An 18,383-nucleotide genomic window follows, 5' to 3' on the forward strand; every position below is an offset into this window, starting at 1 on the left:
CCAATCGATTGTACGAATATAATATACGAATGTATGTGTGTGTGTCTGTGTGAGTGTGAGTGTGGCCTATTTGACTTCGAATCAAATGCGACCGAGTTAACCAATTTGTTAAGTTGCCCCTTCCACGGCACAGCTAACGTGCTTAAGTCAACAATAAGTCAACAAGTCAAGTCTTTGGCTTTCAGGCCGACCGAATATATTCACACATTCACAGGCAAACACTCACACTCACACTCACCGCAGCGATTACGCGATTTGGTGGAAGACTCTTTCGAATTTTGATTTTTGAATTTTTGTTTGTCGGAGCTGAGGTTGAGGTTCGGAGTTTGGAGTTTGGAGTTTGGAGTTTTGTTGGCTGCTGCCCCGTGGGGCAATTAAAGGTGCACGATGCGAAAGTGAATGTTGTTGCCAGAGACTAGACTTGCCTCCCCCCGCTGTTCGATTAGGTAAGGTCAACTCACGCATTCATTAACAGCTTTATTCATTTTGACAAATAACAAAAAGACACTAAAAGCCAGTCAACTATGCCAATTTATTTAGCTGCTAAACAAATGTTTTTACAATTCGCAATTACAAACAAAACACAAAATTTAACAAATAACAAATAAATGTGTGTTTATAGTTCGAGCGAAGAACACAAAAGTTTTTCGGCAACTATTATGAGTAAGTTCCGAGTACACACAGAAAGGTGCTAAATGCCCATCGGGGCATTTGTCAGAGTCAAAAGTTGCTTGTTTTCATCGTCATCGTCATCGTCATTGTTGCCACAATGGTGCATGCATTAAAGCAAATCATCCTTGACGCATGCACACCAAAAACGGCAGCCTGCCTAAATGATCAAAAAAAACGTAAAAAAGGAATAAAAAGCGAAACCGGCCGTAGGACTGCATACAAGGCAAGGCTGTTCACCATTTTTGGCAACATCAACAAAATGTTGCTTCGTCTTTTTTTGAGAGAGAGAATTTTCAATTTGCTGTCTCGGTCTTTGCACAGGTTCCTTTAAAAATTGTCGATTATTTCCAGACTGTTGTCGACATTGCCAAAAAGTCGCAACTTTCGAAAGTTTTTTTAATGAGCAACAAAATTGTGTCTGTGTGTGTGTGTGTGTGTGTGTGTGTGCGTCGAGTTAATTTGCCGCATCGTTTGAAGACAGCAACAACAGGAACAGGCTTCTGCTGGCCGCCTCAGACTCCAGACTCCCAAAACAAAGACCTGCTGCTGTGGACCAACAAAAAAAAAACAAGGTGTTTAGCCGAACGAAAACACCTACACAGTCGCAAACACATACAAATGTATATACATACATATATAGCATACAGACTCACCTTACATGCAGTTCAGGGACACAACGAAATGGCCTTATGACGTCATTTGGCATTGGCAATGAACTGAAGCTGCGTCTGTAATTGTTGCTGTTGTTGCTCTTGTTTGGGGCAAGAATATAAAATATAACCATAAGATGCAATATGGCATGATGCTCAATGCAATGAAGTGAGTTTTATATTCGTAATATGAATTTGCATTACTTTTAAATTCTTCTTGCTTCCCTTGTTGATCTTATATTATAAAATATAAAATCATTCTGTGACTCCAAATCTGTTGTTAAATCCTTATATGAAATTGCATTACTTAGAAATTCTTTTTTGATTCCTGCTTCCCTTGTTGATGTCTGTTGTGTTATTATAAAATATAAAATCATTGTGTGACTTCAAATGTCTGGTTAAATCAATTGGATTCGCGTATTTCTTTAAAATGAAACTTCTGCTTCCGTTTCTTGTCTCAATAAATAAAAAATATATACAAGTTCCATTCTGCTTGAGTTCATTCCCTGCTCCTACCGTTTCCAGAGCAGAAACGGACGAGATATATGCATCGAATGCGAAGGATATAAGCTCGCCAAGGACAAAATGTCGCCCACCACAACCAACGTGACTTGAGCATATTGCACCGAAGGCTGTTGGAGGAACTTTAACACCGATCGACGCCAACCAATTAATTGGGAATCCTTTCGATTCTTCACCGACTTTACAGCATTCATTTCAATTATCTTCGGAGCAAATAATTTTGTTGAATATTTACAAGTTTAAGCAAGACGCACACAAATCTCTAGAATGCTTGATGAAGTATAATCGAATATTTAACTGCTTTGTTTTTGAAAGTTCTGAAGTCGAATCGAAATTAGCTTTGCATATATGTAATTTTAATTTCCAATTTAGCGAAAATACATAAATTAAAATTCCCAATCGAAATAAACACCAAATTTATGACACATTCTTTTTGTTGGCAACGCAAATTGCGCGAATTCTAAATTTTTCAATCACATTTGCAATGCAAATTTGGAAGCCAAGAACTAAAATCAATTCGATACGTCGAAGCTGGATTAAATTACATACTCTTAAAGAGGGCGTTCTATTTGTGTCGCCAAAAAGCGGCCATGTAATAAATTGATTTATTCATTTAAATATTTGTATTTGCACAGCATTAAGTTTTAAACTTATGTTCAATTCAAACTAATTTTGAACTATAATAACTAATTTGTAAGTTTAAAAAGAGTATTAAATCTTCGGTTAGCAGCGGCAACTATATTTTCTTGACAGCTTTCGAGAACAGCTCATTTTACGAAATGTTGCACATTGATAAACTTTAATGAAATCACGCCCAATTCTGTCTTCTGATTTCCAAAAATTTGCTGTAAACTTTCACTAAAAGCTCTTCTACTAAATTGCATTGTAAGACCTTCAGAATTCTATTTCCGTTTGAGGGTCCCAATACACAATAGACAGACACAATAACAAAATATAGAGGGGCATAAATATCTCAGCTCAGCTCAGCATTTCTATGCGAATCATCATCATTATCATTATCAGCGAACAGAGGTAGAGAAGCTTTTTTATTAACATTATAATTGGTTATTAATTTGCATCGAAATTCAAAGCACTCGCCGATTGTTGAGCACGGAAACTCGTAACTCTCCGGCAAGGCCCATAGAAGTCGCCTCTATGAGTATTTTTTCGGTTTTTTGTTGTATTTTATTAATGGCAAACGAGATGAAGCGAAAGAAAGCAAAGAAAGTAGTTAATATAATATATTGACCAACTTTAACCCAACGAAATTACTTCAATTAACAGCCAAAAGAGCTGGCCAAAAGGGGTTACAGATCAATTTAAGCTATTAATCAGTTTTCGACTCGAGTTAGAATTCTATATATTGTGTAGTCTAGAAATGACTCACAAATGTGTGAGTCTACTTTCAGTAATGCGTTGGTAGAGTCGCTCCACCTACACGTTAACATCTGTATAAGATCTGAGTGTGTGTGAGTGTTTCTGTGTAATTGGAGCAGTTCTAATGTTATTCTTGGGCCAGCTCGAGATTAAAGATATTCTTGCTAGGAGTTGAATTATTCAAAGCATCGCAAAAATAAACCTCAATACATACGCATAAATAGGATTCGATATCTATGTGAATATTTAGTATATTTAATTTCGGTTTTAATGGTTTTACAACGTTGGGGTTATAGAGGAGAGTGAAAGCATTATCGAGTCAAAAGTTTTGCTAGCAAAAGCTCTACAGTTCTACCACTAATATTTACAATTTGTACGGGTTTTGTTGTTTTTTGTTTCTTCTTTTGTCGGAATCGGGGAACTCACCTCATAAGCTTGCAATTTGCGCAGTTCTAATTACAATACTCGTCGAATTGTTGTTGTTATTGTTGTTACACTTGTTTGCAGTTGACGCTCTGCGACTGCACATCAATTTTCAATTAGTCACACATACATATACAAAATACACACATTCCGATATATAGTATATAGAATGCGAGCAGTCGTTGTTAAATGTTTTTAATTTATTCTTTTGTTGTAATAACGTAAGGACGTAAAAATTACCAAAAAATTTAAAAAATCGTTTGCACAATGATTTTTGCGTTTTTTTTTTTATTTTTGTGTTGTACGTATTTTAATATCTCACTTTTTGCACTGCGCACAAAGTCGTTGGTTTTTTGTGTTATTCTATTTTTATTTGAATTTTGTGTGGGTTGAGTGCAGTTGAATGGACGTTACGATGATCGAGGGAGCTGCGCGGAGTTGTGTGGGGAAAATACCGATCGAAGTTAGAAGAAGAGATTGAGAGAATGCGAAACAGAAGTTGCAATGCGCTTGTTTTGCTATTTCCTAATTACGGAAAGAGGGTGTGGGGGCGTTTTTTGCAGCTGACCAGTTCGTTCGATTATTTATCGTTGTCAATTTGAATAGCAAATACAATCGACGCACACATACACACATACGCTCGAGGACGCAAACGAGTTAACACGGCGCAGTAAGTTCAACCAGGTGAACACCGTCACGTCTAAAAGCCGACTGAACTAACGAATCAACTCAATGAAGGCACGATCTGTCGCAAATTGCGAGCACAGTTCGTGTGAGCGTCAAAGCTCGTCTTGTCGCAGGTGAGAGCTTTTTTGAGCTAAGCAACAAAGCAACGAAGCAACGACAGGTAGCCGGCATTTCTTGCTCTCGCTCTCTCTTTGATAGAGAGCTCAGAGAGAGAGAGAATGCGTGTTTAAGTGTGTGCAAGTTTGTAGTCAGAGTCTTTTGCTTTGAATTAAATCAAGTCAAAGATGTTGGCAGTCATATTGTGTTGCTAGAAGTTGTTCAGTTGTTTTGGTTGTTGTTGTTGACGTCGCCGATGTAAACAAGTGAAACCAGCTCGCCCAAACATTCTTCGGATTGTTGACTAGTTGTAGTATCTTCTCTTCGATATTTTGAGAGCAGTTGCGGCATTCAATGAAAATATGGAAATCTTCAGCCAGGCCACTTGACTCGCTCAACACCAGTTGCAGGTTCTTTTTTGTAACTCAACACAAAAAAAACACCCAGACAACAACGACACACCTCAGCTCATCAATCACGATCTTTTTTCTCCAAGCTTACAATCGTTGTCAAGGTTCGCCATCAGAAGTCACCACACTAATTAATTCATCTCTTAGATACGCGCACTAATCTCATGCCAAATGGAAATGTTCTGGCAAGTGTCATCCACATAAATTTTGAAAATATACCTTCATACAGATAGAGATAAATAAAGTCTTTGAATATATAGGCAGTTGAGCAGGTAGCAAAAGCCAAATCAAAAGCCGAAATCAAATAATTCACGCAAATATTTCCACACACTTCAATTTGAATATCACAGTAATTAATCAACAAAAATCTCAGAAATAAGCAAAATATACAAACACACAAATAAATCATCAATCGTCATCGTCTTCAGCGAACGAACGGTCAAGAAACTATAAAGCACCAAGTTGCCCACGTCCCACGTCCACTCCAACTGTGCAGACGTCCCTCCTGCCACTCTCTCTCTCTCTCTCCTACAAGGAGCCCATTTAACGTTTAATAAAGTTGTCAACGCACGAATCTGTCGTGAGAAGCATTCGCTTTCATATCTTTTTTTCGCAGCCAACGCAACACCATCGAAAAGTTGACAGATTTAAGTACTCGGCTCAACTCGTGTTTCGCATTTCTCCTTAAGTGTGCACTCGTAAATAATATCACAGCGGTTTGCTGTGTGATTGAGAACTTTGGCAGTCCCTAGAGCTTTTCACTGTTAATCATGCATAATGAAAGCTTTCCAACGAAGCCTGTCAAGTGCAGAAGCGCAGCTTTCGTGCGCAAATCTTTTCTCTATAGACTTTTCACATTCAGTTGTTTTTCTTGTTGTGAGCTGCAAAGTTTATGTCCGCGTTTCGTTCAAGGACGCGCCAATGTGAATCCAATTTATTTATAGTTTAAATATACATTTTTATTGAAAACGTGATGTGGTGATATATCTTGAATAATAATAATAACCAATTCATAATATTGACTCAATATATCATTCAAATGTTAATGCCATTTGTTGCCGTTTACCACTCACACTGACTTGTCACGCAATAATCTCAACCAATGTGTCTCTGTGGCGCCACCTTATATGAATGCCAAGAGTGTCATCATCTCCTCAAACCACAAATGAAAAGCCCAACACACTCGCATTTGGGTCTATACATGCATTCATTTGATAAGAAATGAAAGCTTTGCGCACAACTGAGAGTCACGAGCTTTTATCCCGTTGCGTATCAACAGCTGATTTCTATCAATAGACCACGAGGTCTTCTTCCTTTTTCATCCTATATCTGAAGTTCATGGTCAATAAAGTGTGTGCATTGAAATGGCTTTGATACGCTGCTGCTTCGAGCCACCTGAACTGCCGGAATTTTTTGATAGTTTCGTTCAGAAATGCACGGATCCCAGCTGTAAGTATTTATAGAAGTATTTGTTTATGATTTATCAACTTGTTAACTTAGAGAACGACTTATAGGTCTCCTTGAAAACAAAAAGTTTCTACTTTTATCAACATTCTTAATGACGCACTTTAGATTTCATGCAGCTGTTAGAAACAGTACTTACAAAACATAACAGTTCAGTCATTTTATTTCTTTTTCCCAATTCGAGGAAATTGTTACTGCAGAAAAACATCAAAAATGTTTATTTACCGTTAAGAGGTTAAAAAACATTGACAGCAATCATATGTGTTTTATAAAATCATATTTAATTTAAACAGAAAAATACAGTTAATGTGGAGCACAACTGTTGAGCGTGGAGCAAGAAGCGCAGCCCACTTCACGTTTTGTATACTAATATTTATACTAAAATACCACAATGAAGTTTTTAGTATATTGTGATATCTAAACTGCGATCACTGAATTGTTTTTAAAATATGCGTGTTGATTGAATAAATACGCGTATTCATTTTTGTTTAATATGCATTAAAAATAGTGTTAGTAAGTTTATAAGAAATATTTAATTTACGTATTCATTACTGAAAAAGAACTGTTTCAAAATTTGCGCTTAAAAAGTGTAACCAAATTAATAAACATTCGGCATATTTGTTATAATAAAAGAATAGTATATTTTCAAATTCAATATACGGTCACGCTGCGGACACATCCTATTAGTTCATAGTTTAATCACGGCGTTTACTTTTTTTATCAATCAAACGCGGCAATTATCGCAGCGTTTCTTTTATCTATCGCAGCCATAAAAATAGCATAAAAGTTACAAAATAACGAAGGGCCAGTGAAATAGACATGTCTGGTGAGTCATTGGGTGCAAAAGCGAAACCTCGACCTCGAAACGTAGTAAAATAATGACGCCAGCAATCGATCAAAACAATGAAGGGACTGCAATACAGAAGCGAAAGAGAAACAATAATAGAAACGCACATCACGCGAAGCAGGTCAATTTGTAGATATGTATTCGCATATGTGTGTGTATGAAACGATTATGGCGATAAGATAAAAGGCTAAACTAGTTGGGAAAATGGCTGTCGCACCCACTCATCATTCTCAAGCGATTCTCCCGCTGGGAGCCACAGTCAACGCCTTTTTGCTAATTACAAAATTAAAACAACAACTTTGAACACAAAACCTCGAACACAATCTGCAATGAAGACGGAGCAGACAACCCGATGACATCGTCATGTTTACCTACCGCTGCATCCGCGTCTGCCTACCGAATCCCTCTAAAAGTTGTGCCTTTCCCTTTGCCCTTATAGGTTGTTGTGGCTGCTGTTCCGCGCTGCGACCGCGCTACAAGCGCCTGGTGGACAACATCTTTCCCGTGAATCCAGAAGATGGCCTGGTTAAATCGAACATGGAGAAGCTGACCTTCTACTCGCTCAGCTCGCCGGACAAACTGGATCGCATTGGCGAGTATCTCTACCAGAAGGCCACCAAGGACATCAATCGCAAGCGTTACAAGTAAGTGAAACATTTGGAGCAGCTCAGTTTCTATAGCTCTCAATCCTTTCAGACTCGCTGAGATTGCCATGGAGGCAATGGATCTTTTGCTGCAGGCTTGCCATGCTCAGACCACGTTGAATCTCTTCGTCGAGTCGTTTTTACGCATGGTGCAAAAGCTACTCGAGGATTCCAATCCGAATTTAAAGATCATGGCTACAAACTCTGTGAGTTTTTAATCGAGATTGTATTGTAGTGTCCACCAGCTAATCATGTTTTGCCTCCCATTTTTAGTTTGTGAAATTTGCCAACATTAATGAGGACACGCCAAGTTATCATCGTCGCTATGACTTCTTCATCTCGAAGTTCTCGTCGATGTGCCACAGCGATAGCCAGGATCTGCGTGATAGCTTGCGTTTGGCTGGCATCAAGGGACTGCAGGGTGTTATACGCAAGACGGTGTCAGACGATCTAGTTGAGAACATTTGGGAGGCACAGCACATGGAGAAGATTGTGCCTTCGCTGCTCTTTAACATGCAGGTAAGAGTCCAAATGTTGGAGTCAAAGATCAACTTTATTTCACTTACAAATTGGCGAAACGAGCACCAATAATGCTGCTGAACTGAACTAATTTCGTTGTTTTGTTATTTTCGTATATTTTGTTAATGCATACGAAACGTAACTCAACTCAACAACAACAACAATAACTACACATAAAACACAAACAACAAATAACGATACGAAACGAACATAAACGACACGCAAAAGTTTTGTGTAAACGTTATGTTTGTGAAGAAAAATTTACTGGCGGTAATTGACAATTCAATTAACATTTCTAGCAACATCCTACCAATAAGTATTATTAACTAGACATTTAAGAATAATGGTTCCACATAGGTGTCAAGCTAAAAGTAAACCGTCTACTAATATCTAATTTGTATTCCCCAAACGCAGTCTGGCGACCTCACGCCCGTTGAGGATGCCACCAATGTGACGCCGCCTGTGCTGGCCGAGGAGGTGCTCCGTGAGCTGGTGGGACGCGCCTCCTTTGGACATATTCGCAGCGTGCTGAAGCCGCTGCTGACGTAAGTTACAATCCACCAATAACTATTGTACACACAGCTAATTGTTTGCTTCGTTCGAATAGTCATTTGGATCGCCATGAGCTGTGGGTGCCAAACACCTTTGCTATACACACATTCCGCATCGTGATGATTTCCATACAGCCGCAGTACTCGTACACTGTCGTGGAGACACTCATGCAGCACTTGGACAGCAACTTCAAGTCATCGCCCAAGACACGCACTTCGCTGGCTGTGGTGCTGTCCAAGATTATTGCAATTGCCGCTGGGGAGAGTGTTGGACCATCGGCTCTCGATATTATTAACAATTTGTTGTTGCATCTGCGCACAAGCGTTGGCACAACCTCTGAAATCACCGCCGAAGAGTCACAGTATCAGGAGGCATTGATCAATGCGCTGGGCGAGTTTGCCAATCATCATCCGGACTATCAGAAGATTGAGATCATGTTGTTCATTATGAACACGGTGCCCGATTTGTCCAAGAAGAGCAAGGGCGATCAGATGCTGCAGAATATATTGCTAAAGTCGTTGCTCAAGGTGGGAAATCAATACAGCACCGTCTCCTTCGAAAAGGCTTTTCCGGCATCATTCCTACAACCCTTACTGCGCATGGCACGCGCTCCGCACGATCCGACGCGCATGATTGTCATGCAAATCTTTCAGGCACTGCTCGATCGCCATCAGAACGAGCAGGTGCTCAGCACTGTGAGCGTAAAACCGTATCCGGCTCTCTCCCAGGAGCCGCCCTCACGCTCCGACATCATTTTCACGCATAAGTATGGCGCCAACATAATGCAAGCGCTTATCGACAGTATGGCATTATCGGATCGCGTGGACGCACTCTCCGCCAGCTTTAATACGGCTGCTCTGCTCATTGTGGAAATGTCGTGCAGCGAAACGGTGCAGGAGTTCTTGTTGTTCATCTTGGGGTAAGTATTAAATCGCTGTTTCACTTGTGCAGCGTTTTCACTAATCTGCGACTCATCTACAGCGTACAGCAAGTGGCCAGCACCGTGGAATCCTTGGGAGCCGTTCACAGATGCAATTTACATGCGATAGCCATTGCACTGTTGGTGCTGATCTCACGTGTGAGCGGCATCAACAATCTGCTCGAATATGCGCAAAAGATCATCGAAGCTCGACGCGATGAGGCTAGCTACTATTTGCCACCTCTGATGGATACCAAAAAGGGATCGAACAAGAATCTGAATCTATCGCTGCCGCATCTGGCCATCGATAAGTTGGCCCTTGGCGAATGCATGCAGAATGCTGGCATGGATGCCCAACGTCTCAATACGGGAGCACCGTATGCACTTAATCAGTCCGATAATCCAGGACATCGTCACTCCTGGGTGGATTCAGTCAGTGCACAGATGACGCAGCGCAACAGCTCCGCCGATTTAACCGTCTACAACGGCGACGTGGACAGTGTGAATAGTTCACCCGGCATCTGCAAGAAGATTCTTGCGCCCGAGTTCAACTTTGATGCGATGAAACGTGCTCTGGCCGAGCCAACAGAGGCGGCAAAGCGAGAGCAACGTGAGCGTCAAATGCAAATTGTGCGCACTTTCCGCGAGGGCGAATTCGATGATCTAATGCGACGTACCGAACCGAAGGTAAGGGACGACCCTTCTTTATCGAGATATATATTTAATGTCAAATTCTATTTGTAGCACGATCTCATTCAGAATCGTCTCAACGAACTATTCAACTCGCTTGCCGTCGAGCGACAGATTACGCAAAGCGACAACAAGACAGCCCAGCTACAGGCCAATAATGAGAAGCCCGTCTATGAGACAAAGTTCCCAGAGCTCTTCTACTATTAGCATCGTTAAGAAGCAGCATTATTGGCTACTAAATGGATTGGATACCGAATATTCTGTATTAAATATGTAGTATTTGATAATATAGCTAGCTAAATTCTTTGTTTGTTACGGGCAGGGTCAATTCTAATGAATTATTTTTTGTTTGTTATTTCTATATGCTAATAATTAAATTGTTCAAAACAAAGGAGAAGACAATTATATTCGTTAAACTATATAACTCGCAATATGTAAAGTTTTGTTTTATTCCACCAGCTGTTAACAAATTGAAAGTTACAATTATTTACTTTTTATAGCTTATTTAATTTTGTTGAGAGTCTTTTATTAGCAAAACATTTGTTACTATAAATCCTACGTTTATTTTGTTAACTAAACAAGTTATTTCCGCAATTAATCAACAGACGGCAAGTTTAACAGAACTTCAGATTTTAGATAAGAATGTTATCCTTACTTGAGTGAGCAATTTATAAAGTAGTTGAACTCTGATAAGATAGCCCAAGTACAATAATATTAAAAAGACTAAAAACGAGCAGGCCAAAAAAGGGTACTATTAAAATTGGCATGCAGATAAAGTCAAATCAATAGCGTAATTGGTTGCCATCTAAAAATATATTTTTATCTGCTTACTTTCATATTCATTTTCAAAAGAAACCCTTTACTTTATTATTATGAAGTAAAACGTTAAAGAGAGGTTGAAGTCATCTTCAAATTCCAAATGAAAGTATAACCAAATTTGGCAACTATGTAGATATATTCATACCTCTAAAACTGTAGATAACTAAAGATAACCAGACCTGTTTCGACTCCTAAAACAGTTGAATTTTAGAATACTTGAGAACCTCTTGTTATATTTGCCTTTGTATAACATAAAAGACAACATATAATTTTGGAAATATCCCCAATAGAAATATAATCGACACAAGCTTTTCTTTTCTATAAATTCAGACGTTTAATAATAATTTAGTTACTTGAAATGCAACGGGCTTGAGGGTCACGGTAATAATGATATAAGCAATTGGTAATAATTGGTTTGTTAGGTAGTTAATTCGAAAGGGTTTTAGTACGATTGCTTAACTTTATAGCTTAACTCTGAGGTGGTATATATAAAATGCGATATATATACTACGTACATACATAAATATGTATATAATAAGTAGAACACCGATGTGCGAGAGCACAAAAAGTGTGCGAATTAAATAACTCTTGTTGATCCTTTAAGATTACATTGCTATCAGATGTAAATGTTAAATCATTACAAAAATATATATAGAAATATAGATTGGCTGCAAATCGCAGCAATATCTACGATACACTTACGAGGATAATGTACAGTTATATATGTGTGACGTACAATTAGTAGTAGATGATGTCTGCCTAAGCAATATTTATACAGCACGATAATCGGTAGCGCACGATTCAGATTATGGCTATAGTTATAGTTATGGTTATAGGTTTTGGGTGTAGGGTGTAGGTGTTTGTAGATTTGAATGTACAACTAGATAATTGCGGAACGAGTCCATGAACAAAACAAAAGGTGGATGGTTGTGGTCAGTTTTCGAGTTTGAGTATAAATTGAACGCGCTCAGCACGCCACGTCGCGGCACAATGCCTCGCCATCACTCGTTATGACTGGATTGCTGCGAGTCCAACTGTAGCGTCCAACAGGTGGACGCAGTCCCGCCACTGACGTCGGCGATGAGGGCGTTGACGCCGTCTCCGGCGAATCGCCGCCGCCCACACAGACAGCCGAGTCATCGGCACTGTTCGTTGGCGTCAACGAACGCTCGCAGACGGCGCCAATTTCCGATATGGGAATGGCAGCAGCCGATAGCGTTGAGTCCTCGCTCTGGGGCACAATCTCCTTGAAGCTTTGATTGGGCGGCATTACGACAATCATGTTGATGGAGATGAGCAGAGGATGCACGAGCTTCGGATCAAGCACCATCAATGAGACCTCCTCGTTTTTCTCCAGATTCAATGTCGTTATCTCCGAAGATTGCGTAAACACGGGCTGGCGTTGTGCATTGATGGACGTCACCGTTGTGCGTATCATGAACTTGCGTCTTGTCTGCAGGCTGAGCACTCGCTCGTGCTCGTGCCGATGGTGACGCCGTATGTTGAGTCGACGCGAGTCCATGATGAGTATGAGATCCATGCCATAGTTGAAGCCCGTCCAGCGCCACTTCTGGTAGCCGGGCTCCAACAGCATGCGGCCACAGCGCATGCAGTTCTCAAAGAACTGCTCATTGTCCAGCTGCTGCAGACCGCCGTCCTCCTGGCTGTGATCGATGCGCAGCAGCGCATCCCAGTGGCTGTGAATGTGCTTGTAGAGCCACTCCTTGGGTATGATGTTGTCATTGAATATGATCTTCAGATCCATATAGTGATTGGTCAGGTACTGGGTGCGCAGCTTCTGGAACACTCGCACATACGGCTGTCCCTCGGGTGTGGCCAGAAACGAGCGCTCCTCCATGCGGCTGGTGAAGTACGTCCACTGCACCACATCCCCGCTGGGCGTTTGCGTCTCCACGCCGGCACTCACCAGGCGCTCCTGGGTCTTTAGTGCCTCGGCGCGTTGCACTGGATCCTCGGGATCGTAGTGGGGATGCAGCTGCAGGAACATCCATGTGCGCAGCAGTGTGTACAGTGAGAATTCTGTTTGCATCACATACAAATCATGGCTGGCAGTGAGGGCACTCATCAAGTCGATGGTGATGTGTCGCAGCAGATTCGGATGCTTGTTGTAAATGCTGAGCAGGTTGATTTGGAACCACTGGAACGTGGACTTCTTGACCGCCATGACTCCATATTGGCAGGCGGCCGCATAGTACTGTATGGCAGTCTCGGCATTGATGGTGTCCACCATCACCTCGGCACATTTGTCAATGATGCCGTCGAGATGGAAGAGCGTGGCCGTCGCTAGCACTGGTATCACATCTTTGGCATCGATCTCAATCTCGTCCGAGTACATGGAGCCGAACACTGCGTCCAGGCTATCCACGTTGATCCGATCGTCCAGTATCTTAATGTGCACAAAATTCTGTTTCGCCTCCTTCCACGTCCCATTGAACATGGTGTAGAAATATGGGCTCTGGCTGAGATAAACCTTGTGCAGATGCCACACCTTCTCCAGCGCCATCACAGCCACATCCGAGTTGCGCTGCTCCTTGAACAACGCCTGATAAATATATTGCGTCGTGGTCAGCAACTTTTTCCTGTGAAAAAGGGCACTCATTACTTGTCTACACCATGTATATTGTTTGATTTACTCACTTTTTGGGTGATTTACTGTCGAGTCGCTCCCGATCTCGATCCTCTTGAGAGGACTGCGAGTCCGTGCTGCGTCTGCGCTTCCGACGATTGCCAAACACCTCCGCCATATTGCTCTGCATGGATCCATAGATCTGACCCATGATGTTGTCTCGCTCTCCTACTCGCCTTATATGCGCTCTCTCGTTCACCCTTTGTCTCTATGCTTGTCACGCTTCTCGCAAACACTTGCTCCAAAATAAACTCTAAAAATATTCAAAATTGTACGATGAAAAACACACACGATACTTGTTTAACAAATAAACTAGATGATTGCGAGATATCTTAGAATTTATTACTTTTACAGTTTTCATTTTAAAATGTATAGTTTGGCTTTATGATACAGTTTTAATGTTTTAGTATCTTAGTTTTAATTCAAGTAAAGTATTTTTAAAAATTTTAACTTTTGTTGAAGTATTTTGTTGTTTGAAGGGTATATGAAATAATTGTATTATAGCTAATGTTATGTGTATACCGAAAATACTAAAAATATACCAAATGGTATGTTTGGTATATCGATATAGTACACCATTCAAAATATACCATAGACGGCACAATGAACCAGATTATCGGCCAAAGCAACTAAGAGCCCTAGTAAGTAGGCGTTTGTGCCCATACAAATTCTTTAATAACTTCCACAATTTTTTATCTGATCGCCACCAAATTTTCAGGAATCATAACTACTGGAGTTATTATTGTCTATACGAAAATTCGTAGCTCTAAAGTTACGCTTGTTATTCGATTTTTTTGATTTGCGGGGCCGGAAGTGGGCGTGGCAAAAATTTGAAACAAACTTGATCTGCGTGCAAACATAACAAATTCTGTCGAAAAAAAAAATTATAGCTCTATCTCTTATAGTCTCTGAGAACCAGTGTTTCACACGGACAGACGGACAGACACACAGACGAACATGGCTAGATCGTCTCGGCTGTTGACGCTGATCAAGAATATATATACTTTATAGGGTCGGAGATGCCTCCTTCTACCTGTTACATACATTTCCTGCCGGCACAAAGTTATAATACACTTCTACCCTATGGGTAGCGGGTATAAACATTCAAATTTGTAGTGCCATCGCTACTAAACTCTAACACTTGGAAGAGATCTTTAACTTTAACTCTTTAACTTCAAATAACATTCATAATCAAGTTTTATGCTATTAGGTGGTGGCAGTAGGGAGTAGCCCAATTCTAAGTCTCTGAATTCTCGGTATATACATACATATAACGACGGACAGACAGTAGTCTGATATACCACTATAACAATACAATGTTATAGAATCCCAAGTTTAAAGCACAACCGCTTAGAGTCATTAGGTAGTAAATGTACTAAAACTGAAAAATTAATTTGATAGGCGAAGTAGAGTCAAATTCTAAAAAAAGACAAAATGTCGTCTTAAAGCATTGCGCATTATTCCAGCATTATTATATCTCACTTATTATACCTGACTTAATTACATCACTAATAAACCATTAAACATACTGTTAGCAAATTCATCGATTGCCTGAGGAGTGAGGAGGGGGCAGGAATCGGTCTGCGACGTTAACATGTTGCGTGCCAAGTTGACCCAGTTTAGGGCTTCTATGCCACGCCCCATCGGCAGGCTCGTTAATAAGTCAAAAGCTAAAACCAGTTGTTGCCATTGCCCTTTTGAAGTGGCGTCTTTAGTGTGGGCGACTAAATAATAAAAAAAAAAAAGTGGGTGGCCATTTCACATACTAAATGTTTTCGAAAGTTGCAGTCAATGCAGAGCGAGTCGAGTGCCACAAGGAGGGAGCGACATTCAACTGATGATGTCATCAGGGGAGGCCCAATTATTATTAATAGAACAAAAGTCAAACGAATTAGGGAAGAGTACGATTCCCTCACCTCTCCCATCACTTGCTCTCTTTCAAATGTGTAGCTTTTGTTTATGTTTGAGCTGCCGTTGTTGGATTGTAGTGTTGAAATCGTGTCAAGGCCGTTGCCATAAAACAAGCGATAAACAAACTTTGATTTTTTGTTTTGTTTTGTTTACAACATTATTCAGTACGTTTAGCAGCAAATTACGCACTCATTTACATCGTATAGACACACACACGCACACACACACAGATACTCATTCATGCTTGTGTAGATTCATAGAAACCAAGTTTGTTTTGGTGCGGCGCAGTTTTGTCGCTCAAAACCAGTTTTTGAGCCCTTACTTTTCTTATAAGACCAAAACAAGAAATTCGATTGCAACGGCTTACAATTACGTCACTACGCAATATGAGAGCGAGAGAGAGAAGCACACACAAGCACTTGCAAAGAGAACAACAGCGAGAGAGCAAACGTAGTGCAAGCGGACGAACAGATGTTAGCTTATACTTTAAATGCAGAAATGATATCACATGTCTACAACAATTGTTCCACTCAATAATCAGCAAAACATTCGTAAATCTAAAATCTTTTTTTAAAAAAGTTGCTGTTGCCCATGTAGTTACGGCCAAATAACGTGAGGTATCGTCTAAGAAGCCAACAAGCATGGGCTTTAAAGTGTGCCTCTCTCCTCTCTCTCTCTCTTCTTCTTCCAATTCCTTGCTGGATTCGAACTCGCGTCTACGCGCTACGAAGCGACTGCAAACCAAAACGTTTAGACAGCTACGCCACCCTCGACTTGTTGTAGTTGTGGGCTAGAAGTCTTTTTATGTGATAAGCAGACATAATATGCGTGTGTTTCCAAAATATATGACTTGATAAATAGTTTAATTTTTATAGGTTTCGACAAACATAGCAATGTGTGTATATAGGAGAGAGCACCTTTATTTAGGTTCAGCGAACTTGTCAGACAACAGAAGACACGAAGCTCACGAACAGCTGTGTGTGGGATCCGCAGACGAACGCCTGATTGGTGGCGAAAGGCGAACCTTCAGTCTACCAAAATTTACTGTCGTGCAGCACTGATAGCGTTATACTATACGTGTGCATACCACGTACATATATATGTACACACAGTTTAAGACTTTTGGTAGAGTAAGAAATGCTGGTGTCGTCACCTTACTACGTTTGTCAACAAATACATATACACGTTTAGTTGTCCTCCCTCTTCCACACCCCATTTCTAATCATTGCTCACTCTCTCGCACTGACTGCTGCACATGCAATGATGCTGCTTTGTCCCATTGCAATAGTAAATCGTCACTATAAATAGCAAGCAGAAGTAAATTCAGGAACATGTGTGAGGGAGAGATGGACTACTGAACTGAGTGCGAAGAGACTGAGAAACACGAAAACCAACGACGCAGTTATAAACAGAGGGAGTGGGGTTTGCGCCCATGTCTGTGTATTGGTGAGTAAGAGTGATGCATATTCAGAGCGATGCATAGAGAGCATTAAAACATCAACACACCAAAAAATAAGAGCAAAAGACATAAAATGCAAAATGCAACGAGGAAACAAGGTATGCATACACACACACACAACACAAGAAGCGAGCTGATAAAATAAATGAAAAGCAAATGCACACTTACTGTAAATCTGTACTAAAAGATTTTGGAATCTTTAAATCAGTGGTGGTGCACTTAAAGCAACTCTTTCAAAACAGTTCAGCAGTTACAACACCTTTGTTGTTGTTTGAATCACATTTAAAACTAGTGTGCACTATTTGATTTGCATTCAAAGTTTGTTTTCTTTCTCATCAACAGCTAGCTCTTCGCACTCCGCACTCTACAACCGCCCCGTACCGTGGTCTTTAGGCAACTAACTCTCCCGAAAGAGAGAGAGTGAAGGTGAAGCTACATCCATCGATGGCACTATCGATGCATCGATGTTTTTTTCAATTGTTTCTAATAAATCGAGGTTTCATGACAAACTTGGGTATTCTATTTTTGCTGAACGATTTCATATACATTATTATTAAATATTTTTATTTATTGTTTTCTTAAAATGAGCTTTCTTTAAAGCTGTTTTCTTTAACAGCTGATTAATAGAGTGACCGAAAGCAAAATGTAGAAAATATATGCAGGTAAAATATACCAAAATACTCAAGCTCGCAGAATTGTCATCTGGTTACACTTAATTTAAAATTTATGTAGGTATATTTAAAAAGGCGCGTAAAAAACTAATGATTATCTAGTTATTTTAATTACTTTCATAAGATCTAAATAGAAAGTGCATTATACGAATGAAGGAAAATACCAATCGGTAAGAGCCAAAAGGTATCAATCTTCAGAACAAAACCATCTGCATACAAACAAGTTGTTAGATTGTTATGCAAAAGTTATTCTAATAATCGATAGTATCGATTCGATACCTTCACTTCAATATAATTGTTGTTTTAATAGTATTGTTTGAATACATTTATTTATTTAAAAACTGTTTTTTTCCGATAGGCTGTATTTTTTAAGTAATTATCGATAGATGTCGGTCTATTATCGA

At 40.0% G+C, this 18,383-nt stretch overlaps 3 protein-coding genes across 5 annotated transcripts in view; 1 reads left to right on the forward strand and 2 right to left on the reverse strand.

Annotated features, from left to right (window-relative positions):
- The window catches only part of LOC133840697 (zinc finger CCCH domain-containing protein 13), a 33,538-nt gene extending 29,631 nt beyond the window's left edge, over positions 1 to 3,907 (reverse strand). The window contains exon 1 of the mRNA XM_062272668.1: positions 3,648 to 3,907. The gene's annotated coding sequence lies outside the window, so the exon portion shown is untranslated. The remainder of the gene's footprint in view (positions 1 to 3,647) is intronic.
- Positions 3,908 to 5,747: 1,840 nt separating this feature from the next.
- LOC133840600 (protein EFR3 homolog cmp44E) lies at positions 5,748 to 10,810 on the forward strand. Of its 3 annotated transcripts, none has more exons than XM_062272527.1 (9): positions 5,748 to 6,286; positions 7,588 to 7,792; positions 7,845 to 7,998; positions 8,066 to 8,311; positions 8,540 to 8,581; positions 8,726 to 8,856; positions 8,919 to 9,782; positions 9,845 to 10,469; positions 10,527 to 10,810. In XM_062272527.1, exons 1-9 carry the CDS (start codon positions 6,202 to 6,204, stop codon positions 10,677 to 10,679), a joined length of 2,505 nt encoding a protein of 834 aa, XP_062128511.1. In that variant the 5' UTR covers positions 5,748 to 6,201; the 3' UTR covers positions 10,680 to 10,810. The 3 variants fall into 3 exon arrangements, with proteins under 3 accessions (XP_062128511.1, XP_062128512.1, XP_062128514.1); XM_062272530.1 differs by lacking the exon at positions 5,748 to 6,286 and adding an exon at positions 6,969 to 7,127; XM_062272528.1 differs by lacking the exon at positions 8,540 to 8,581 and having other exon boundaries at positions 5,752 to 6,286.
- Positions 10,811 to 11,923: 1,113 nt separating this feature from the next.
- Positions 11,924 to 17,688, reverse strand: LOC133840601 (protein germ cell-less). The gene is made up of 3 exons (XM_062272531.1): positions 17,477 to 17,688; positions 13,950 to 14,191; positions 11,924 to 13,891 (listed from the first exon to the last, which is right to left on the reverse strand). Exons 2-3 carry the CDS (start codon positions 14,087 to 14,089, stop codon positions 12,259 to 12,261), a joined length of 1,773 nt encoding a protein of 590 aa, XP_062128515.1. The 5' UTR covers positions 14,090 to 14,191; positions 17,477 to 17,688; the 3' UTR covers positions 11,924 to 12,258.
- Positions 17,689 to 18,383: the final 695 nt, after the last annotated feature.

Source organism: Drosophila sulfurigaster, chromosome 3, assembly GCF_023558435.1.
Source record: "Drosophila sulfurigaster albostrigata strain 15112-1811.04 chromosome 3, ASM2355843v2, whole genome shotgun sequence".
Taxonomy (NCBI): domain Eukaryota; kingdom Metazoa; phylum Arthropoda; class Insecta; order Diptera; family Drosophilidae; genus Drosophila; species Drosophila sulfurigaster.

Coding starts and splice junctions, on each gene's coding strand:
- LOC133840601 (XM_062272531.1), bottom strand. CDS start 14,089: ATGGGTCAGATCTATGGATCCATGCAGAGCAATATGGCGGAGGTGTTT. Junction 13,892..13,949: donor GACAGTAAATCACCCAAAAA/GTGAGTAAATCA, acceptor CCTTTTTCACAG/GAAAAAGTTGCTGACCACGA.
- LOC133840600 (XM_062272527.1), top strand. CDS start 6,202: ATGGCTTTGATACGCTGCTGCTTCGAGCCACCTGAACTGCCGGAATTT. Junction 6,287..7,587: donor GAAATGCACGGATCCCAGCT/GTAAGTATTTAT, acceptor TTGCCCTTATAG/GTTGTTGTGGCTGCTGTTCC. Junction 8,312..8,539: donor CGCTGCTCTTTAACATGCAG/GTAAGAGTCCAA, acceptor GACACGCAAAAG/TTTTGTGTAAACGTTATGTT.